The sequence below is a fragment of the Panthera pardus genome, unplaced genomic scaffold (assembly GCF_024362965.1).
Source record: "Panthera pardus isolate Hobbes unplaced genomic scaffold, ASM2436296v1 HiC_scaffold_3, whole genome shotgun sequence".
Taxonomy (NCBI): domain Eukaryota; kingdom Metazoa; phylum Chordata; class Mammalia; order Carnivora; family Felidae; genus Panthera; species Panthera pardus.
The window spans coordinates 17,697,801-17,721,107 of record NW_026526876.1 but is presented as its reverse complement, the minus strand read 5'-3'; the positions used below and the strand labels follow the sequence as shown (position 1 = coordinate 17,721,107).

The 23,307-nt window shown below is 54.2% G+C and overlaps 1 protein-coding gene and 1 long non-coding RNA gene across 5 annotated transcripts; both read left to right on the top strand.

Moving 5' to 3' along the window:
* The first annotated feature begins 1,301 nt into the window (after positions 1–1,301).
* Positions 1,302–12,803, top strand: PRCD (photoreceptor disc component). 4 transcript variants are annotated; one of them, XM_019466110.2, is made up of 5 exons: positions 1,302–2,258; positions 2,375–2,550; positions 2,856–2,924; positions 5,291–5,371; positions 10,735–12,803. In XM_019466110.2, the coding sequence occupies exons 2-4, from the start codon at positions 2,477–2,479 to the stop codon at positions 5,310–5,312; spliced, it is 165 nt and encodes a 54-aa protein (XP_019321655.1). In that variant the 5' UTR covers positions 1,302–2,258; positions 2,375–2,476; the 3' UTR covers positions 5,313–5,371; positions 10,735–12,803. The 4 variants fall into 4 exon arrangements, with proteins under 4 accessions (XP_019321655.1, XP_053748504.1, XP_019321657.1 ...); XM_053892529.1 differs by lacking the exon at positions 10,735–12,803 and adding an exon at positions 9,597–9,638; XM_019466112.2 differs by lacking the exon at positions 10,735–12,803 and adding an exon at positions 5,772–6,187 and having other exon boundaries at positions 1,303–2,258.
* A 4,270-nt stretch (positions 12,804–17,073) lies between these two features.
* Positions 17,074–22,756, top strand: LOC109276891 (uncharacterized). The gene is made up of 5 exons (XR_002084899.2): positions 17,074–17,183; positions 17,638–17,720; positions 20,573–20,658; positions 20,785–20,823; positions 22,345–22,756. It is a non-coding gene; the product is annotated as an uncharacterized LOC109276891 (long non-coding RNA).
* Positions 22,757–23,307: the final 551 nt, after the last annotated feature.

The window sequence follows — 23,307 nt, the reverse complement described above, 5'->3', positions numbered from 1 at the left end:
GCCCGCCCTCCCGCCCGAGGGGGCGGACGCAGCCCCTCCGGCGGCGCCGGGATCCCAGCTGAGCCCACGCTCACTCCCGGCCTCCCCCGAGCCAGCCGCTGGGGGCGTCGGCGCCACCCCCAGAGCTGCGGACCCCCCGGGCCTGGAGGGTTTAGGACTGGGGTCGCCTCCCTGCTCTAATCCCTTATTGGAATCCACCGCCGCGGGGATGGGGGCCGGCTGTCCAACTTCAGCGCCAGAGGCCTGCGGCCCCCTTTCCTTCCGGCCAGCACCCCCTCCCCCTCGGTACGTGCACAAGGCGTCCAAGGCGTCGGAAAAAAAGTCCCTGGGTGGCTTATTAATGACACGGGCAGGCAAAAAACACACACACACACAAAAAAAACACACACACACAAAAAAAAAACCACACGTGCTGCCCAGAATTCAGGCCCTGATGGAGGAAAGTCCGAAGAAGAGGCAGCCGGCCGGGCAAAGAGGTCCTGGGAGAAAGGTGTCAAGAAATCTTGGGGAGGCCCAGGCCGCTGGAGACATCTCAGCTACCAAGGCTCCGATTAGGAAGGGGTTCTGGGAGTGGAGGGGACAAATTCTTGTCCTGCCGGCCCTGCTCAGAGAGGTGTGAGCGCCACTGGACCAGAGGTGGGGGCTGGGCCTCAGATAGCCAAAGGGTCCCCACCCTGCAGGCAACTGTTGGACCTGGGACAGCCAGGTCCCCCCTCTGACTCCCAGACCAAGCCTGATGCCTGGTTCCCCTAGCGCCTGGAGACTCTGCCCTTCTCAAGACTTTGTGTCCCAGGGCAAGTATCAGAAGACCGTGGCTTTGGGTAATGTATCTTAAAATCATGGGGCACCGGGGTGGCTCAGTCGGTTGAGCGGCCGACTTCAGCTCAGGTCGTGATCTCTCATTCCATGGGTTCGAGCCCCGCGTCGGGCTCTGTGCTGACGGCTTGGAGCCTGGAGCCTGCTTCAGATTCTGTGTCTCCCTGTTTCTCGCCCCTCCCTCACTTGCACTCTGTCTCTCTCTCTCTCTGTCTCTTAAAAATAAATAAGCATTTAAAAAATGTGTTAAAAAAAATCTTGGGGGCACCTGGGTGGCTGACTTTGGCTCAGGTCATGATCTCGCTGTTCGTGAGTTCCAGCCCCGCGTCGGGCTCTGTGCAGACAGCTCAGAGCCTGGAGCCTGCTTCGGATTCTGTGTCTCCCTCTCTCTCTCTCTGCCCCTTCCCAGCTCTCTCACTGTCTGTCTGTCTGTTTCTCTTTCTCTCAAAAATAAACATTAAAAACTAAAAAAAAAAAAAAAAAAAATCACATTTGGAAGTAGAGAGCCCACGTGCAGCCCCAGCTTGGGCCCTCCCTGGAGCTCAGGGTTGAGGTCCCTCCCTGGCATCCTGGGCAGGAGACCCCCTGACACTGCCTCCATCTCAGTTGAGGGAAGGAAGATCTAGTGCCTTCTTCTGGAGGACTTGGTGAGGGATGGAGGAGGGGGGATGTTCAGAGCATGTCTGCTCCACATGCTGCCTGGGCCAATACTGACCACACCGCACTGGGCCACCTCACTGAACCCCTCTGATCGGACACCCAGAGCAGTGCCATGCCCTTCCAAGTGGCTGCCCAGGAGTTTCCACTGGGACGTGGAAAGGAAGGAGGAGAAATCGTCTTTCTGTTTGGTTTTATCTCATCCTTTACAAGTTTTATCTGTGTTTACGGGGCAGGAGTGTGTTTGCACAGAACTATGGTATATAATTTTTAACCGGATGCGACTACCTATCTCAGGAGTGCCCACGTGAACTCGGTCTTTACGGAAGAGGGTATGTCATCAGTGACATCTGGAGAGGATTGCCCAGAGGGGACAACCGAGTCACGTAGCCGGCCCTTCTTCACTCTCTGGCCTCCCTTGTCTTCCTGGCTTCATCATCTAACATTCTCCTCCCTTCCTCCCCTCCCGAAGCCTCCTCGCGACATCATGGTTCCACTGCCCGTCAACTTCCGGTTGCTGGAATATGCTTTGTGCTTTCAGGTCTCCAGCGCTGGCAGTCTTCCGTCTGGGGGCCCAACCTTCCTTGAGCACCTGCAAATTCAGATGCCCCCGGCTCCTCTTCCCTGCCGCTTACAACCCCCTGCAGTTGCCTTCATTCACCTAAGTCACTCTATTGTGGTCATTTACCTCGCCTGCTGGTGCATGTGTCTAGACGAGAAGCCCCTTGAGGGCCAGACCCAGGCCCTAGTCACATCTACATCCCATCCACATCCCGAACAGACAGGTGAATTTACCCTGCCACGGTCGGAGACAGCCTGGGCCCAGCGAGGTTAATCAGTCTGCACAAGGTCGGGTCTGCTGACCCCACTAATCAGCTTGAGCCTCCTAATCCATCACCAGCAGGAACCTCGGGACAGACCCAGCAGTGCTTGTGGGAGCTGGCGGGGCCGTTTCGGCCTTCTTCTGCAGACCCCGTCTGGGAGGGGATGGGGCGGCTGAGCCATGTGCACCACCCTCTTCCTGCTCAGCACCTTGGCCATGCTCTGGCGCCGCCGGTTCGCCAACCGGGTCCAACCGTGAGAGACCGACTGGGCCATGGGCTCGGGTGGTGGTGGGGAGAATCCACTGGGTGCGGCGAGAGCCCAGCCAAAGGCGGGCAGAGGCTGCCTGGACCTCCAGGGAGGCTGGGGGGGGGGGGGGGTGGATTTGCCCGGAATCCCTGAGGGGCTTCCCCTCAGAGCAGGGGGGGAGTTTGCGGCCCTTCAGAGACTCTGGCCGAAGCCCCCAGTGCCACAGCCCAGCGTGGCTGGGTCCCGTGGGAGAGGGGGTCTGGGTCTGGGCACTGCCCACAGCCCTTCCCGCCTGTTTCTCCCACCCACAGAGAGCCCAGCGGACTCGATGGGGCGGTCGTGGGCAGCAACGTGGACACAGACCTCCAGTCCTCAGGCAGGTAAGGCAGCAGAGAACGTGGGGTGGAGGAGGGAGGGTGCGTCTAAAGAAGCTACCGCTCTCCCTGCCCCTGTCCGAGCCTGGGGAGGACCACGAGTGTGTGCCCGCGCACGCTGTATGCTGGCCCCTCGCCCCAGCCACCCTGTTCCCTGTGTGCCTGGTGGGCAGACTCAACGTCTGTTTTCTCCAGTTGGCCTTGGGAGCCCCCAGCCTCTCCTCTGGACCACAGCTGCTCTGCCTGTTTGTCCGAGTGTGGGCTGGTCCCCAGGGTCCCTTCTAGTGGCAGGCGCAGGGGGACTGGAGACAGGGATGGGGCAGAGGCAGCCCTGCGTTGCTTTGCTCGCTTTCCCTTCCCCCTCTCCTGCTGCCCCCGCTCAGCCTCAGCGCCTCCTCTGCCTGAACCTCTAGCGGGATTCGCTGTCCAGTCCCCAATAGAAGGCGCAGGAAGAGCATGACATCATCGGCACTGAGTGCCATTGGCTGGGCAGCCCCTGCGGGCAGGACGCTGTCTCCAGTGGCCAGAAAGTTAACTCTTCCCTGGGCTGAAACCATGTGGCCTTTACAAGGGGGGAAGTTTTGGGAACTTGTGGGTTTTTCCTTCCCTGGGTGACCAGTGTCCTTTGATGACAGGGGCTCCTACGCCCATCAAAAAATAAGAAAACAAAAAAACAAACCAACAACACTGAAAAAGCAACAAATCTTTATTAAGAACATACTGTTTTGCATGTTCTTTTGTGCCTGGGGACCTCCGGCTAGTGTGGGAGTCCCGTGTGAAGTGACATTCTTTCTTGCAAAAGGTCGACCAGCCGCCTCTCACCCCTAGTGAAACAAAGAGCATGATGTGCTTGGGCTCCAGGGCCCTTGGCAGGAAGGAGTCTCCCCACAGGACTCAGGTGGCTGTGCCGGTCAGCATGCCTGCCTGCTGACGCGCCCCCGTGTCTCTTTCCGGGGACCTGCCTGCAGCACCCCTTAGACGTGCAGGGACTGGCGAGCCGTGAGAATATGAGTCTCTCTCCGTGTGTGGCCCCTAATTCCTCCTTGGTGCTGGGACTCCCCCAGGCTCTGAATGTCAGCAGGCCCACTGGGAAAGCTCTGGGCACGTACCGGAAGCAGGCATTCCTGTGATGCCCTTCCTTGACATCTAGGCTAGCTGAGATGGTCACAATAGTGCCCAAGTACTCGTACCGGTGAAACGGGAGGACGGCTGCAAAATGACGGACACCGGGCCTCACACAGAGGAGGCTCTCACGTGACTGGTCCTCCCTGTTGAGTTTGGGTCTGCAGGTGCACAGAGTTCAAGTCCTGACTCCACTCTTGCTGACTGAGGGACTCCGGGAAAGTTACGTGATCTTTTTATTGGCGTATAAACTGGGATTAGTAAGAGAATGGTGTGTGAAGGGGTTTGTGAGGTTGAAATTAAGATAATGGTAAAGCACTTGGCACGGCTGCTTAATAAATGCTGGCTGTTCTCTTATTACGTGACACTTGGTTGGTGCTTTTTTTCCTTCCCCAGAGGTCTCTCGTGTATTAACTCGCTTGGAAATTTCAACCGTCCCAGAGGGTTGGCAAGACAAGTCCTTTCTTTCTCTTTCTTTCTTTCTTTCTTTCTTTCTTTCTTTCTTTCTTTCTTTTCTTCCTTCCTTTCATTAATTTATTAATTTATTTTGAGAGAGAGAGAGAGAGAGCACACACAAGCCGGGGAGGGGCAGAAAGAGAGGGAGAGAGAGAGAATCCCAAGCAGGTCAGGTCCGCGCTGTCAGCGCAGAGCCCGAAGCGGGACTTGAACCACGAATCGTGAGATCATGACCTGAGCCAAAATCAAGAGTTGGATACTTAACCTACTGAGCCACCCAGGCGCCCCAAGACAGGTGTTTCTATCTCTCCGTTAATGTGGAGGAAACTGAGGGACGTGGCGTGTAAATTGCTCGCTCAAGGTCATCCATCTGATTTGGGGCTGATGGGGATTGACAGGTCCCTGAATTCAGGCAGGTCTATGTCCCTTGTGGCAAATGGGCCTGGACCCCCTGTCAGGAGAAACAGAGCCGAATCTGGACCATCTGGCCCGGCCTGGCCCAGTCTGGTCTGGCCGGAAGGGAGTGGTTGCCTGTTAACTCCTCAGGACTCAGTTCATTGGAAAAATCGGCCCAACATCTAACCCCTCCTGCTTATAGTGGCTGCTCTGAAGGTCTGGCCTGGGCGGCACATGGGTTGAAATTTCTGCTCTCCAATTCCAGCTGCTTTCCTGGCCACTCCTACCCCCTTGGTAGTGGGGTGAATCGCTAGGCATGGGCTGGGAGGAAGAGGAAGTCCAGAAACACGGGAAGGCCATCCCCTTCAATCTTCTGACTACTGTGCTTTTCTGTTTAGGGAGAAAGAGCCTCTGAAGTAAGTCCTCATCTCTTCAGGCAGAGCTCGGCCCCGGGGACTGCGATCAGCTGGCAGAGGCAGGTAGGGCAGGGCTGTGAGCCCTGGAGGGTAGAAGGCTGGGCTGGGGACAAGGAAGGAAGATTCTGCGAGGCCTGGCCGTGTGGGAGCAGAGCAGGCCACCTTCAGCTCTGTGGTCATCGACGGAGGTTGAGAATAAGGGGGCTGGGCTCCCATCCACTCCTACCTTGAGCCCGTTGTGGTCCAGGCCACGGGGCAAGGGTTAGTTTTCGGGGGATGACGTGTGATCCTGACAGCATTTTCTAGGCTTGGGGATGAGGTGGTGGTCATGCTGGGGGCCTGAGGGTAGTGCCAGCGGACTTGTAAGGGAGAGGTGGTGTTCTGGAATATGCATTCTGCATTGACACAAGCTCTTGCCTTGGCATGGGAGGAAGTGCTCATCTGGCCTTGTCTTCTGTTTCAGTTCAAGTCCTGGTTTGCCCCCTTCCCCACAAAGGGTGCTTTGGAAGCAGCAGCAGCAGCAAGAAGGAGAATGGGAAAAAGCAGCAGTGGAGAATGTAGACCCCTCCCTTTCTGCCCCTGGACCTGCCTGTCCTCTCTTCGCCCCAGGCCCTGGTCGTGGGGCTCCCGAGGCAAGGCCTGGCTGGGGCAGGCAGGAGGGGCAGAGACGTTTATTGCTCTGGGATGGGCTCCCTTCCTCTGAGGTCCGGAGAGGGACTTGGTGGGGTCTGCTGGGTCAGCTCTGGGGCAACCCCAGCAGCCCAGGCTCGGGGAGACACAGGTCGGGAATGAGGAGCCCCGGAACCGAGGGGTTGCTGATGGCTCATGTTCACTATGGAAGGGTTTCTCACTCACGAATTAAAAAAAAAATTTTTTTAACGTTTATTTTTGAGAGGGAGAGAGAGAGAGAGAGACAGAGTATGAGCGGGGGAGGGGCAAAGAGAGAAGGAGACACAGAATCCAAAGCAGGCTCCAGGCTCCGGGCTGTCAGCACGGAGCCCGACACGGGGCTTGAACCCGTGAACCACAAGATCATGACCCGAGCTGAAGTCGGCCGCTTAACCACTGAGCCACCCAGGTGCCCCACGTTCATGAATTTTATCCTTGCAATGACCTGAGGAGACCGGGCATGTTATTATCCACATTTTGGCAACGAGGAAACCCAGGTGAATGAATTTGTCCAGGGTCATCTAGCCAGGTGGGGGGGGGACACCCAACTGGGGGACACCCCCCTCCCACAGCCTCAGATGGAGGCTTTAAGCCCACGCTCTTACCCCCCAGGGCCCAGGCAGCCACTCTGGGAGAGAAGGGGTTCTCGGGCATTCCCCCCGAAGCTTGTGGTCCCAGGCCGTGTGATCTCAGTTTGCCGCGGGGGCGCTCAGTTCCCTGTGGCACTTGCCTCTCCCCGGTCCCTAGAGCTCACCCCCTGTCACTCGCTGCTCGGCTGAGATTATCAGGAAGAAATGCCAGTTGGATCTGTGACATGTCTGCCTGCAGCTGCGAGCAGGCATCCCTCAGCTTGTCCCCCGAGTGTGGGTTTCTATGCGCGTGTGTGCACGCGTGCGCGTGTTCCAAAGGGCCAGTGGCAAGTGGGAAGGGGGGAGAGCGTGACCCTGGTTTGTGTTCAGTCTGCTGACTGCTCAGTGCCGGCGGCCTCCTTTGCCCCTAGATGCTCTTCTCATTTCTCTCTTCGCAGTCCTGCCCGATCCAGAGCAGAGATAAAAGCAAATTTCCGCTTCTGCTCCCTGAGATCCAGGCGCAGACCCCGCAGGCAACTGCTCCCGACTGTCTGGAAGCCATTCATCTTCCAAAGCCACCCCCCCCCACCCCTGCGCCCGCCCACACGTGCCCCCTCCCCCCCCCATCCAGCCCCCACTGCCCACCAGGGAAGTCTCAGCCTGGCCGGCCGGGCCCTGCCTTCTGGAGGCAGCAGCTGGGGAATTCTCTAGACAGCCGTCCCTCTGCGGCCCTGACTCCACCTCTGAGGGAAGGAGAGGGGAGATGATGCAGACAGAGGGGACCCACGCTGAAACCAGGGGGGAGGGGCCGCTGGTAAGGCGGGGAACCTGGCAGTGGAAGCCTCTAGAAGTAGGGCAGGGCGGAGTCAGGGGAAGGGTCACACCAGGGAAAGGAGCTCTGTGCTGGAAGGAGACAGAGCCCCACCGCCCACCTGACACGGGCCCAGGAGTTCGTGACCACCTGTCTCAGCTCCCGTCAGCCTGTCTTTCTCCCGCGAGGCCTCACCTTCCCCGGTGACAGGACTGTCAGGCTGAGGGCCACGGGGGCGGGGGCGGGGGGGGGCACTGCTCCGGGGACCCAGCCTGCCCTCCCCGATCCTACCTTTGAGCTCGTCCTGTGCTCTGCTCGCTCGCCACGTTCCTGTCACTGCAGCCTCGCCTCTGCTCCCTGCCACTTTCAAGTTGCCCTGTCTCCTTCCACTAGTCTGAGGAATTGTCAGGCCAAGGTCACCCTGGCTGGACAGGGGCTGGCTCGTGGCCCAGACACACATCCACGGAGCGACACCCCTTCGCAGCACTCTTCTAGGAACCTGCTCAGGGGATGGGGGCCCCTGCAGGCTTCTGTCCCAGGAGAGGGGAGGGAAAGCCAGGGGAAGGGGTGCCGGGGGTGGGGAATGTGTTCTCGCCCGGCCTCGGCGGCTGCCGGGGGACCCTGGCAGCTGGGGCGCTGTGTGGGCTGGTTCGGGGGGGGGGGGTGCTCTCCCGTACGGAGCAGGCTGGCTCTGGTGGGAGCAGATTGTTTACACCTTCCCCACACACCCAGCCCACGCTCGCCTCTTATTCCCGGGGCCTCTCCCACCCCTGGGCGCTGTGCACAACCAGCACATTTGCGTTCCTGCTGCAGGAAGTTGCCACCCTCAGCCGAGAGCGTCTCTACAGAAGGCTGCCCGGGCCTGAGGCGCTCCTTCCTCAGCCCACTATCTCCCTCCCGCTGCAGGGGTGGACCCGAGATGTCCCCAAAAGGCCGAGTCCTTCTCCCCATCCCGTTTCCTTGCAAAGAGCTGCTGCTTGGGAATGGGGACAGGGAAGCACTTGGGGGGGGAGGGGGCTCGGTAGACTGACCATAATAGGAAGGAGGGGATTAAGGGCGACCAGAGAGACAGAGCCGAGGCACCCCTGGTCCAGGGCGCTGGCCACCATGAAATAACAATGCAGGATCTAAGAGCGGGGAGGCTGGAGTCAGAGAGCCGGGTTTGAATCTCGCCTCCCCCCATCATTTCCCGCCTCTGTGGCTTTGGGTGGGTTCCTGAACAGCCCCGCCTGGGGTTTCTCATACGAGGAAGGTAACAGGGAAGCTACTGTTGTAAGGGTTAAATTAGATAACGCGGAGAGAGTGCTTAGCACACACAGTCGGCGTTCAATGTATCTGAGCCCGGGTGACAGCGTTTGTGACCTGTCGCCTACTGAACAGGCAAGGTCGCAACCACAGTAGGTTCCGAATAGCTAGTCCTTCGCCGCCTTCCTCACTCTGTGGCCCTTCCTGCCCATCTCTCTGCAATCACAGCAGTGGGGTGATGGGTAATTCTGAAAAAGTCAGAGGAGGGGTGCCTGAGTGGCTGAGTCGGTTGAGCGGCCGACTTTGGCTCGGCTCATGATCTCACGGTCCGGTCCGTGGGTTCGAGCCCCGCGTCGGGCTCTGTGCGGACGGCTCGGAGCCTGGAGCCTGCTTCGGATTCTCTGTCTCCCTCTCTCTCTGCCCCTCCCCCGCTCATGCTCTGTCTCTCTCTCTCAAAAACACATAAACATTAAAATATACATATATTTGAAAAAAATATACATATATTTGAAAAAGAGCACAGCACAGGGGCACCTGGTAAGACCCAGCTCCCAGCACCCAGTCAGGCCGTACGAGGGAGCATCACTGTTGTCTCTGGGGGCCTAGAACCCCGTCCCAGCCTCCAGTGGGAGTCCTGGCCTGGACACCTCCCCTCCAACTGGTTCCACTTTCCGAATGCATCTCTGTTCCCAGAGAAGACAGGAGGTGATTGCCCTGATGCCTCTCTGTCCTCTGTCTGTATGCTAATCTCTCTGCTGGTTGGAGCCTGAGTGACAGGGAAAAGACTGCTCTGAGCTGCAGGGTGGCCGAGGGCAGCAGCTGGGAGCAGGAAGGTGCTGCTGTCTGCTGCTTCTGTGGCTGAGACTCAGGGTTGTTGCCAGTCTCTCCCGGAGACTGGAACATGACCAGAGAGCTAACGAGGTGGGTGGGGGGGTGGGGGGGGGGGAGCAAGGGAAGCAGACATAGCAGCCGCCGCTGTCCTGTGTCACCTTAGGGTGCGGACGTGACCACGGGGAGTACCTCGCCCATCCCAAACGTGTGGTTGTGTGGATGCGGGCAGGGTGGTCCTGGGCCAGGGCGCCCAAGGGGCCCTGGCCCAAGACTAGGTGGGCGTGGCTCCCGATCTGAGGCAGGCACCAGGCACGAGAGCAGGGTCCTGGCGGTTCCCAGGGACCCTCTATAGGACCTCACTGTTAGGCAGAAGCCCAAGGCCTTGCGACAGTGGGAAGTAATGCTTCTTTGCGAGCCCGAAAAGAAGGAAAATGGCCAAGGTTTACGGTAATATGATAATGATCCTAATAATATTATCAATAACGTTAATGTGTCTCAAACACTTATGTGCTAGGCAGTGTACCAGGTGCTTTATTTACATGCATTGTCTCATTGATGAGGCAGGAACCGTTTTATCATTCACCCAATAAGGAAAGTGAAGTTCACAGAGCTTGCTCAAGGTCACTCACAGCTAGTAGTGAAGCCAGGACACCTGCCCGGGCAATGTGATGCCAAAGCCCGTGAAGGTGTTGGGGCGCGGAGGACTGAGTCTGGGCTTGAGGACAACCAGGGCACCGGGAATGGTAGCTGTGGCCCCACCCCAGGGATGCCATTGCAGGTGGACGGGGAGGGGGGGGATGGGATTACCAGGGCTACTCCTGATGCATCATTCGAGGCTGGACCAGGCTCTGCCCCACCCCACCCCACCCCCCACCCAAAGGCTAGATCCTGGGGGATCTGTCACCCCCTGCAGGGAGGAAGCCGTGGCCGCTCACAGGGATGACAGACATTGAGGTCATCACTCAAGCTCTGTTGTTGCCTTCAACCCCTGGGGGTGGGGCGGGGGCAGAGCCCTGGGGGTGGGAGAGGAAGGTGGCAGCGGCCCAGCCGGAGAGGGAGGAGGCTGAGAAGGAAGGCCTTGTTTGTTTTTACAGGGGGAGGGTGTGGGGCTTCAGGGAGGAGGCGTCCTGGAGTGGGATCCCCCGGGGACTTAAGCTGGAAACAAGTCCTTGTACCTAAGGACTGCAGACCCTCTCTGTGCGGTACATATGCCCCCTAGTGGGGCTTAAGATTAGAGGGTGGCTGAGAAAATGAAAACAAAAAAGATTTACTGACCGACTATGACCTCTGAACCTGGATAGGAATGGCCAGGCGTGGGTCTGTGTGAGCGCATGTGCGCGCCCACACGCGTTTATTGCCATATGCAGAAGCCGGCTGAACGATGCATTAAAAGATATTATTTAACGTGTTCCTTGGCCATCTATTTAACAAGCACGTACCGGGAGCCTGCAACATACACACCTTGTGCTAGGTGCCAGCGATGAAGGGGGACAGTGCCCGACCTGCCAGTGAGGACGACAGAAAGATCCTGGCCGAGGGAGCCCAGTCGCGCCCGCTCAGCCACTGCCTGGTCACATGACCTTTCCTTCTCCGGACCTCAGTCTCCCCATTTACCAGGCATGTGCTGAGTCGAACCCAAGTGGGCTGGTGCCAGGATGTAAAGGACTGATGACCACCCTCAGAGAAAGAACCGTCTGGTAAAATGAAGGCGATGGACCGCTTGACCTCTGGGGGCCCTCCAGACTCTCCCGATCAAAAGAGACTATAATGGACTGTCTTTGGAGATGCTGGCAGTGATCCGCCCACTCGGCAAACGTTTATGGAGCGCCTGTGTGCCAGGCACTGTGGATGCAGAAATGAAGAATTCCTGCCACAGACAATCAGGAAATTGGGCCAAGCAGAAGAAACAGATGCTTGACAACAGGCAGCACACAGGCTGGTGACCCCAGGACTGTCTCAGCATCTGCCTGTTCCCCGCCTGTGGCAGGGGGAGGGGAAACCAAGCGGACCGCAGTGGTCTTGTCCGGGTGAGGAGACGAGATCAGAGCTCAAGAGAGCGTGGCGTTCCTAAGGATATGCACACGTCGGTGGGATCCCCAAACAGACACGGGGAAGGTGATCCGATGGAGGAAAAAAAAAAAAAGCCCTTTGGAGACAATACAGAAAGCGTTAGCCGTCACAGAAACACGGAAAGATTGGACTTGATCGAATTCTTGGAAAGACACTATTTGCCAGGCAAAAATCTGAGAAAGGACCTGTATCCAAAATATACAAAGAAGTTTTACAATTCAATAAGAAGACAGCCCAGGGAAAGGGGGAGGGTTTTGATAGACACTTCACAAGAAGGTATCCATACGGCCAATAAACACATTAAAAAAAGATACACAGTAGTGTGAGTCATCAAGGAAATTAAATGCAAATTAAAAAACATGCAAATGAAAACCACAGTGAGATACTAGTTCACGCTCACATGAATGCGTTAAGAAGAAGGTACGGAGCAGCTGTTACCCTGGAAGACACTGCTGGGAAACCAGTTTGGCTGTTTCCTAGCAAGTTCTCCAAGAGGAATGAAAACACAGGGCCACACCAAGGTTCGTACAGAGGTGTTCACAGCAGTGTTACTAATAACGGCTCCAAAGTGGAAACAACCCGAATATCCATCAACCGGTGAATGAATAAACGAGGGCTGTACGGAATTCTGGTCAGCAATGAAAAGGCGACGGACCACTCTGTGGGCCACAACCCGGGGCACCGCGAGGAGCCAGGCACAAAAGAACACGCTCCTGTATGAATCCGTTTATAGGAGATTCTAGAACAGGCAGAACTAATCTGCAGCGACAGAAAGCAGATCAGTGGTTGCCTGGGGCCAGGGCTGGATCTGGAGACTGAAATAAAACCCGGAGGTGCTCTTCAGGGCGATGACAGGGTTCTAAATCGTCACCGGGGTGGCGGTTACGCGGGTGTATCACTTACTAGACTATCGAATCGTACATTTTAAATGGATGCGTTTGGTTGTATGTAAATTACACCTCAATAAAGATGACTTAAAGAGTTAAAAAAAAAAAAAAAAATCAATGAAGACCTGATCCTTGTCTGGCTCACAGGCTGGTGGAAACAAATAATCACGAGACAGTGAGCATCATAAGAAGTATGCTCAAATAACACGAGTTCTTTCTTTTTCAAGTTTATTTTTATTTATTTTGAGAGAGAGCGCGCGTGAGCAAGCAGGGGAGGGGCAGAGAGGGAGAGAGAATCCCAAGCAGGCTCGAAGCCATCACTACAGAACGCGATGCGGGGCTCGATCTCACGAACCGTCAAAAATTGGACGCTTAACCGACTGAGCCACTCAGGCGCCACAAGAGTTCTGTTTATTTAAAGTGCTCCCTTGTGCCAGGCCCGTGGAAGCGTTTTGCATGTACTGTTCTAAAATTCCAGATAAGAAAAGAGGCTGAGAGGCACCTGGGGGGGCTCAGTTGGTGAAGCGTCCGACTTTGGCTCAGGTCACGATCTCACGGTCCGTGAGTTCGAGCCCCGCGTCGGGCTCCGTGCTGACAGCTCAGAGCCTGGAGCCTGCTTCGGATTCTGTGTTTCCCTCTCTTTCTGCCCCTCCCCTGCTCGCACTCTGTCTCTCTCACTCTCTCAAAAATAAACATTAAAAAATAAAAATGAAAAAAATAATAATAATAAAAAGAAAAGAGGCTGAGACAGAGGGGGAGGTCATTTGCCCAGGGATACTCAGCTAGAAGCAGCAGGGCTGGGGCTCGACTCCAAGCCTGTCTGGGTGCAGTGCATGTGCTAAACCAGCCTGGGACAGAACACCGAGGAAAGAGCTCGGGACCGTTGCAGCTTCTCAGGTGAGACTTTGCGGAGGGGGTATTGACATAGGAGTTGGAATTTGCTCAGCAGAGAAGAGGATGAAGGGAAGGAAATTTCAAGGCAAAGGGAACAAACAGTATAAGCAAAGGCTGGGCAGCAGTCCTGAGAAGGCAGGGTTTCTGGGAATGGAGAGACGTGTCCTGAAAAGAGCAGAAGAGGTCAACAGGACATTACACATTCTTCACATACGCCCTTATTTTTTAAGAACCCATTAAGCAATAATTTTATGAGAGGCAACAGCTCTTCAAAGCAGGCAAGTGAAATGCCTGCTGTTGGCAAACACAGGAAAGAACCCACTGCAATGCCAAGGTCGCCTCTTCTCCATAAATAGGGTACACTTTATTGTTTTTTTTCTTTTTAACGTTTTATTTATTTTTGAGAGACAGAGAGCCTGAGCAGGGGAGGGGCAGAGAGAAAGGGAGACACAGAATCCGAAGCAGCCTCCAGGCTCTGAGCTGTCAGCACAGAGCCCGATGCAAGGCTCAAACTCGTGAACTGTGAGATCATGACCTGAGCTGAAGTCACACGCTTACCTGACTGAGCCATCCAGGTGCCTCTCCTTTTATTTTGCCCTGACTCGTTCTTTCGGAGAGTCATAATTAAAAAAAAAAAAAAAAAAAAAGATTTGGGACAGGTCGATCAGATAATTTAGGATGGTTTTGACTCTAACAGAACACCAAACTGAAGATGGCCGAAACAGTAAGGAGATTTTTTTTTTTTTTAAATCTCACATTCTGCGTGTCACTGAAACTAACATGCCATTGTTTGTAAGATGCCTCTCGCATTCAGAAACTCAGTAAAATGTAAAAATATGTGACTCTGAATCAGAACAAAAGGTCTGAAGGTGGGGGGCTTCAGGACTGGGATTTCGGCAGTTCATCATCGCAGACTCGACGTTTTTGGTTTCCACTCTGCCGGGTCAGATTTTGGCCTCTTGCTTTGCAGCAAGCCTCACAGATGCAAGATGGCTGCCACAGCCTCGAGCATCACATCTTCGCGGTGTCCCAAAGCCAGAAGAGAGGCTGCTGTTTTTAAAAACAAGAAAGCTTTCCCCAACTTGGCAGAATTGCATCACAAACCCATTTCTGAATTCCTGGCAGAAGGAATAGAGTTACCGCAAGGGTCTGGTGCAGACTAATCGAGACTCACCCTTAGGGCTGGGGAGGAGCTTCCCGCCACTGGAGCACAAACTCGTCCAGTAGCTCTGTTCCGTTTGTAAGATGTAGAAACAACAGCTGTGGGCTGGCGATGAACGGTGCTGCTGCACAGACGAACTTCCTATAAGTCGTGCTGCCACTGTTCACGGTGTAAGCAGTCCACTGCTTGGGATAAACCTACCCACCTTCTGTTCTGGCTGATGACGGTAAAGGTTTCCTTTCCAGGTGAAGAAATTAACCTCAATATTCCAAAGACTCTGTTTCCTATTCATGTGGGTTTCAGACACCATGTTTTAAATCCTATCAGTGGATGGGACTCCGCAAGCTAACCACCTGAACACAGCAGGACAGCTGACTGCATTTCACCCCGGTGCTCAGAGCCAAGGTCCTGGACCAGCACTTTGGCTCTGTTCAGCTTGTGATCTACTTCTGTCACTTACGGCTAGACTGTGTGACTCTTTCCACGTCAGTAAATACAGAGCCACACTAGCCTTGACTGACAGCTACATAATAATTCCACCGTACGTTAAAAACTCTAACGTCCCAGACCTCACCAGCAATGAGCGCAGAAGAAATCACAACACTACCACTTTGGTCTCGACAGCTCTGAACCCCTGCCTGCTAGTTCAGAAATCTGATGCATCCTTTGTTGTCTTTCCCACTGATTTCTGGACTGCCCGGGCAGCGTGCCCGACATGTGCTCCGGCACCAGCCCGCTCACTGCGTTTTGCTCTGTCCTCTTGGCCACTGCCCAGCCGCCCGTGCCAGCCCACCCGCTGTGAGCCTGCTGCTCTTCCATTAAGTGCCTTGTCGGTGTCAAAGTTACACCGTGGACCATGGCACAGGGGCCCCTCACCACACAGTAGGTGGCAACTAGTCTGGGACTCAAGACGCCCCTGCCAGAGCCCAGAGTCTCACAGTCTTGTACCCATCCACCCCTGCAGCCTGCCATCCTCACCCTTCCTGCCCTAAAGTGGCTCAAAACCATGGAACAGGTGCCCCCCCCGCCCCGCCCGCCGATTCCATCCCTAACCACCCCTACAAACACACAAAACCCCTCTTTGCTCCCCTCCCCCCACACCCAAAAGCCCCGTAATATGACTGATTTATAGATATATGCAGTTCAGTAAAACTTAGTGCTAAAAGCATGAATTCTGCAGGGCTGAGATCAAACCCTGACTCCAGCAATGACTAGTTGTGTGAATTTGGGAAAGTTACCTCGTCTCTCAATGCTTGCATTCCCTCCTCTGGAAAACGGGGGTAGTGACAGCACGCTTCACAGGGCGGTGGTGCAGATTAAAGCAACCGACACACATAGGGTCCAAAAGTCGTGAATGGCACATAGTAGGTGCTATGAAGTGTTCGCTAGTACTATGTTTTGCCTGCAGCAGGTTGCTTGCCGACAGACAAGCAGCTTCTCGTAACTTCTACCCTCCAAATTCCCTCTCCAAGTCTGAAATGAAAGGAACTTAGTTTACAGGGAGGGAACCCACGCTTCCTTTCGGTAATACACAAAACAGTGCCTTTAAGGGCAAGACAGAGACCCTTAAGAGTCAATTTCACATGACAGAAGTTACCGCGAAGTGAGTCAACTATTATTTGTTGAGTGCTTACTGCCGGCAGAGGCAGCGGAATACCAATGAGGCCCTGTGAGGAAATGAAAAAAAAATAATAATAATAATTAAAAGCGACGTCTCCTGCCTTGAAGAACTTACAATCAAAATTAAGGGAGGCAAACATAAACAAATGTGGTAACATGAAGATAAGCGCCTGCGACATTCGGCCATATATAACCAGAAAAATATAACCCAGACTAAATGCCCCTGAGAACCTTGCTAAAAGGGTCGAAGACAATGGGGAGAGGCTAATGCAGAAGAGGCTTCCCGGGCTTGCAAACTTAATTTCCAAACAGGTGTAAGTTGTGGCCCTGACTCTAGTTGTTTCTCCCGATTGCTACTTCAAACACGGAGCCAGAGTGTTGCCTGAAAAACAGCGGTCAGAAGGGGCGGTGGGTGCTACACCATTCCCAGTTTTCATAATTTATTTGCTCCCCCGTCGGAATTAAGGCCACACGGCGAGAGCCGCGGAGGGTCAGTCGGATAGCTGCTCGTTGGCGCCCCCTGCCGCCGGAGCCTCTCCGCCCCCGCCCCAGCTTCACCTGCTGCTGCGCCCGACGCCCCCACAGTCCCCGGGAATCAGCACCCCCTTCTCTAACGCAACCCATCACCCAGATGACCCCCTCCCCGCCCCAGGTGAACTCCGCAGGGCAATTAAGAACGAAATCCGGCCGGGCCTCGGTTTCCTTATCCATTTCCCTCGTGAGCCCCCCCCCAGCCCCGCCCCCCACTTTGTAAGCCAACCCAGTCTTGGCCAGGGACAATCCGTGGACACGAGATAAATGGCTGTAACTGAAACAACCGTCCGTCTTCGTTTTCTTCAAAGATCAGGCCTCCCACCCCAGGCTCTCTACTGTCCCTGGTGGCGGCCACCGCAGCTCCAGGCTCTCGCTGAGGTTGCGGCCGCCCCCAGCGACGGTTGTTTGGACTACATTTCCCATGAGCCTTTTCTCAGCATCGCGAGAGCTCTGCCGAGACTGCCGCGAAGACTTGCGCGCAGGCGCAGTCCCGCCTTCTCTTCGAAGCAGGCCGCGTGGCTGGGAGTCATGGCGGCGTCTGTCTGGCCCGAACGGGACGAGCAGTCTCGGGTGTTTGGTGCTGGTAAGGCTGCGGTGGTGGGGAAATGGGGTCTTCCTTGACCCGACGCTGGTTCACTTGCCCCCCCCCCCTTTCTTCAGAGGCCACGATAAACCGGCGTCGCATCTACCGTGGTTGGGGTTAGTTGAGATGCTGGGTGAAAGAACGCTTTCTGAATGGTTCGAGTGTTAATGGTTGGTGGGAGAGAGCTCAAGCCCTTTTTTGGAGCCTTTATTTTTCAGGGAGGTTCTTCCAGCCTGCTCAGCCCGGTGAGCCGCACAGCCACCGCGTGCCGGTCCTGCGGGTCTCCCAGGGCCGCCCCGGGAGAGGGCACCCGAGTACTTCCTCCTGGAGGGTCTTGTGAACGGCCCCCTTCCGTAGTTTTTATTCCATCCTACAGTTATAAGTGGGATTGCAGATTTGGGAAAGTCATGAGTTTACAACGAACCGTCCATGCTCACTTTTCCCTTCCCCGCAGGCTTTTCTTTGGCGTCTGCGGAGACCGCGAGCAGCAGACCTGCAGGGTGAAGTTTAAAAGTGACGGATGGAGCCCTGAAACGGGTAAGAATGGGTGCCGGCAGGACATGGGTGGTCACCAGAAGTGAGAAAGTCCAGATGATGCGCAGGCCTGTCACGTTCCGCCGTCTCACCCCGTATTCTGATTTTAAGTTTAATTTCATGAACACGTTGACGCATAAATCTAGGTAGGGTGAGAAAAATGGACCCAGAATCCGGAAATGAGTAGGGTCTGTGCCAGTGTAATTTGGGGCCACTAGGTGTCACTGTTTGGGACCAAAATGGTTGCTGCATACTGGGGTGGGAGAGAGACTCAGGAAATGGGTGTTGGTTGCGGTGGGGGGAGGGATTTAGAAGTATTTGTGCGTGATTCAAAGTTATCCTTGTGTGAAAGGACATCTTTTCTGAAGAGTTCTGATGCCTTGAGGCTCAGCTTTTGAAATAACCAATCTTGAGAACGTCTTAATGTTGCTTCTGTTAGGATGAAATAGGTTGTCCGTGTTTCTCTTATAGATGATTTAAAGTTCTGGGGTTTACTTATTTTTTAAAGTGTGTTCAATTTTGAGAGAGAGCGTGGGAAGGGGGGAGAGGGAGACACAGAATCTGAGGCAGGCTCCAGGCCTCCAGCAGTCAGCACAGAGCCTGCCATAGGGCTCGAACCCATGAACCGTGCATGAGACCATGAGCTGAGCCGAAGTCTGGTGCTTAACTGACTGAGCCACCCAGGCACCCCAGGTTTGGGTGTTTTTTTGTTTTTTTTTTTTTTTTAAATTTTTTTAACGTTTATTTTTGAGACAGAGACAGAGCATGAACAGGGGAGGGGAAGAGAGAGAGGGAGACACAGAATTGGAAGCAGGCTCCAGGCCCCGAGCCATCAGCCCAGAGCCCGACGCGGGGCTCGAACTCACGGACAGAACCGTGAGATCGTGACCTGAGCTGAAGTCGGACACACAACCGACTGAGCCACCCAGGCGCCCCTTGGGGTTTTTTTTTTTTAATGTTCATTTAATTTGAGAGCATGAGCAGGGGAGGGACAGAGAGAGAGGGAGACAGAATCTGAAGCGGGCTCAGAGCTGTCGGCGCAGAGCCCAACACGTGGCCAGGGGCTGGAACTCACAAACTGGGAGCTCATGATCTCAGCCAAAGTCGGATGCTTAACCGACTGAGCCACCCAGGCGCCCCGCTGAAAACCATTGAGTGTAAGGGTTTTTGTGATGAGATTTCTATTAATGGAAATAAGTCTTTTTAGCTCTTTGCCAGAATTGCATAAGTTAGGGTCCCTTTAGTGTCCCATCTGTTAGATTTCAGGGATGCGAGCCTCCCAGGATTGTTACTGCCTGGGTAAGGGAAGTGGTGTGGAACCCTGCTAGGCTCCTTCCCAAACGGTCTCCCACCAAACGATTTCTAACAAGTCTTATGTGCAGTAGTTACTTTCTCCTTTGCTACTGAGTAAAGAAACTGAGGCTTAGAGTTACATAGCTGTTATTTATTGTTGTTTTGTTTTTAAAGAACCATAAAAATAGGGCAAATTGTGTGGGGGTGCTAAAACCATTTTTCAGTCTCATTGAAGAATTATTGAGGTCCGATTAGACCAGTTGGTGGTGGCGGGGGTGGGGGTGCGGTTAGACCAGTGGTTCTCTGCTGGGGGGTGGAGGATGCTAATGGGATCTAACGGATGCTGCTTAGTATCCTGCAATGCCCAAGACCGCCCCCCACGACAAAGACTATCTCCCCAGAACCTCAGAGCTGAGGTTGATGAAAGCTTGTATTAGATGAATTTGAAAGATGCAGGCTCTAGTCTCAGGCTGTTGTGAGATAACCCCACCAGAGCTTTATCTCTTTGTCAGACAGTGTTACTGCTTTCCAGACCTGGCTATACCTCCGAACTACCTACAGAGTGTTTAAATGTACACCTCCCGCCACGGGTGTGCGTGGCCCTGGAGTGAGCCCAAGAATTGTGTGGCTGTTTCAAGAACAGTTGTATGGGAGAAATTAGACAATCTGATCTACTTTTAGCTCATGGATTTTTATTGCAGCAAGATTATAGCCCTGGCTATTTTTAAGTAGCTCTTGGGGCACATCTATAATCCTCTACTTAAAAAACTGATCTTGCTCTGTGGATCCTTTCATACGCATAGGTGAGCGAAGGAGAAATGACCTTGTGTCATGTTGCCTCTTGGCAGCAGGTCCCCTTCGTACAGTTGGCCTTGAACGGGCTGCCTGGAAGAAGTAACCGCACTGTCTGAGGATTTTACCGACAGATAAACCCCATACTCCGTTCTCAGGCACTTTTGCTCAGGTAGAACCTGTCTTTTAAAGGGCAGGGGGGCACCTGGGGGGCTCAGTTGGTTGAGTATCCGCTTAGGCACAGGTCATGATCTCCCGGCTCGTGGGTTTGAGGCCCTTGGAGCCCGCTTCGGATTCTGTGTCTCCCTCTCCCCCTGCCCCTCCCCCGTTTGTGCGCTCTCTCTCTCTCTTTCTTTCAAAAATAAACATTAGAAAAAAATTAAAACTAACGGGCAGGAAGTGTCACTGAGTCAGATCTGGGATGCTGGGGACATCTAGGCTCTAGGTGTCAACAGTTTTTACCTTTGAAGGAAAGTTAGTACACAAGTTTGAGAATACTTCATGAGGGACGTAGAGCAGAATTTGGTAGGGGAAGAATGGAATCTGCCCGCGCTGTAACTGGCTGGCTGGTGGGAGCTGAGTCCGTGATGATGTAAAGTTATCCCTGTCTGAAGGCAAAGAAAGGCCTTTCTGTGTGGAATGTGGATGTCTGAAGCTCAGTTTCCCAGGTTGGCTCTCTGGAAAATTCAGGTCCGATTTGAAAGTGAGCTGCTTGCGAGTACCCGTGTGTATCTTCAGCAGGTTTTTCTCTTGCAATTTCTCCTCGCCAGGTACAGTCCCAGCCTCGGTTTCTGAGGCTGAAAAAGGACCCTCCAGAAGTAGCTGCCAGCGGCGACGTGTCTGAAGAGGCTTTCTGGTGTGTGTAAGCAGAGACCTTCTGAACGGACGCGGCTGGCATGTTTGGTTTTGCCGCTCCTGCCCTGGGCTTAGGATTGTGCTGAGCGGCGGGGAGATTGTAACACAGGTCTGTTTCCTTTGCTAGATGTCCGCAGCGTGTGAGTACGGGACTGCTTCGCCTCAAGTAAGTGAAATGATTCTTCCCCTGTTGCTTTGTAGTGTTTCTGTCTTTGTTTTTCTGAGAAGCCCCGCAAGCCTATGATGGTTAGTTATCCCTGTCTGAAAACCTCGGCTGAGGGGAAACCCATCTATTCTGAGGCTTTGGGGTTTGTCTCTGTGCTCTTAAAGGTTCAGGCTTGGGGTGCCTGGATGGCTCGGTCGGCTAAGCCTCCGACTCTCGACTTGGGTTCAGGTCATGATCTCCTGGTTCATGAGCTCAAGCCCTGTGTCGAGCTCTGCACTGACGGTGTGGAGTGTGCTCGAGATTCTCCGTCTCTCTGCCCCTCCCCGTTTGCACTCTCTCTTTCTTAAAAATAAGTAAAAAACTTAAAAAAAAAGTTCAGGCTTTATCAGGGATCAAACGGAATGGATTCCAGAGGGAACTGTGTCTACCCGGCCAAGACCCCACGCATTGTCCCTCTGCAACTTGAAAACCGACAGTGCGGCTGCCTTGTCACGCTCTAGGCCCCTTGATTAATGGTTCTGACGGTACAGGCTAGAGGAGGTGCCAGAAATGGGCAAGTAGCCCAGTTCGGGGTCATGTTCTTAACCAGGGTATGAAAGAGTGCTTGTCACACATTTCAAGGCAATGAAAGCACTCTTTGAAACAGACGGGAATGTAGAAAGTCTGCCAGCTGTGGCGGTGTGAATGTACGAGGACCGTGACCCCTCGGCACCGCATCCTGACCTTCAGGAGAGAAGGGCCGTCCTGACACCGGCAGGGCTATCAGGTTTCCGGGTGCTTTGTTTCCAGCAGCCGGGAGCTCTCCGCGGGGTTCACTCCGATCGCGTGGTCGTGTCCGCGCGACGTGACTGGCGAGAGCCGCCTCGGGTGGCAGAGGGCCGGGTTGGCTGGCACGTGAGCGAGCAAGCAGCACAGTGGTGCTGGGCCGGGCCGGTGTCTGGCGCTGTTCCCGTCGAAATGCCAGGCTTGCAGCGGGCTCGTGCCTTTTTCTGTTCAGATTGGGAGGTATGTGTGGGCTCTTTAAGGTCACATATTTGTTCAGTCACCAAGGAGGCTAGATTTGGGGTGGGATTTAATAAGCCTGAAAACCGGCCCCAGCAGCTTACAGCCTGGAAGTAAAACCCAGTAAAAGGATGTGTTAGCGAGTGGGGAACCCGCTTCTTGCGTTACGGTTGCCGCTGAGTGGGTGTGACTGCTCCACGGGACTCGCGTGGACATTTAGGTCTGACTTGCAAAGTTTTACCTCCAGAAGAGGGTCAGGTGTGAATGTCTCCAGACTGGCCGTTGCCAGACACTGTTCCCTTTGAGCATCAGCTCCCCAGGGCACGCTGCAGTGTCGAGTCCCCTGGGAACCGCACCGGCCTGCACCGACGGTGCCTTCAACAGTGTGGGCCTGGTGCTTGGCTAGAACGACTGCTGCTACCATTGCCTTTTCTTTAAGTTAGGGTCTTTAAATGTAGCCTTCAGTTTTGAGTCACCTGGTTGGCCGTTCTATCGAATGATTCTCCTTTGGTCTTGCAGGTTCTCTCCCCAGTGATGCCAAGTTCCGTGCCAGTTACTAATGCCTGGGAAGCAACTCCCCCCCCAGCCCCCCGCCAAAGGAGAGCGACTTCAGAGTTGTTTGGACTTCGTCTCCAAAAAGCAGCCAAAGACTATGAGTGACTTTATCCCGGAAAATATTTGGCAGTTGGTCAAATCAGGGCATAGCTAAGAATATCCAGGATGCAACCTTTTAGCTGATGGTATAATTCGCTCATTGGCAAGAATGCGGCGGTGGTGGACGGAAGGCGGTTAACGTGTACACGTTCTGTTCGAGGAAACTGAGGGGACGCAGGTGTTCAGCCTCGGAAGAACGTTTCATCAGGGTGGATTTCCTGTGAAGTTCTGTCTTGGGCTTAAATTTTGAAGTACAAATAAAAGTGTTTAAAAATGGGCTTTGTGACATTGTGGATTCCACACTGAGACCCACGTTGTGGGATTTTACTCGGTGCTCGGCTAACTGTGTTCTTGTAGAAGTGAAAGTTTCAGAGAATACCATTAAGTAGGGTTAACAGTTAACACAGGATGCAGTTGGATGTTTTGTTTGCTAAGTTTCCCCCAAATCGATTTTCTGCCCCTTAATGGGTGGCCACCCACAACCTTAGCACTTCTCGCTTCTGACAGATTGACAGAGTGTTCTGATAGCTGCAGATGTGAAGGGGCTAGGGACAAAGTGTTACGGACACAAGGGGGTCAGGAGTCCTAGCTTGGGCTGTGCTGGCTTATCAAGGTCGTCGTGTTTCTTTACTAGTAAAGGTCATCGTGTCAGACCCCAGGATGGACTGACTCTGTACCGTGGATCCCACATTTGATGGTATTCTTTCTGGACCATGTATTCTATCCAGAGAAACATACTCAGTACCGTGCTATCCTGGAGACCAAGGGACAGTTTGTTGCCAAGCTAAAGTGGTGAGAGGCCTTGGCCTCCTGCTGTTCTGAACTGTT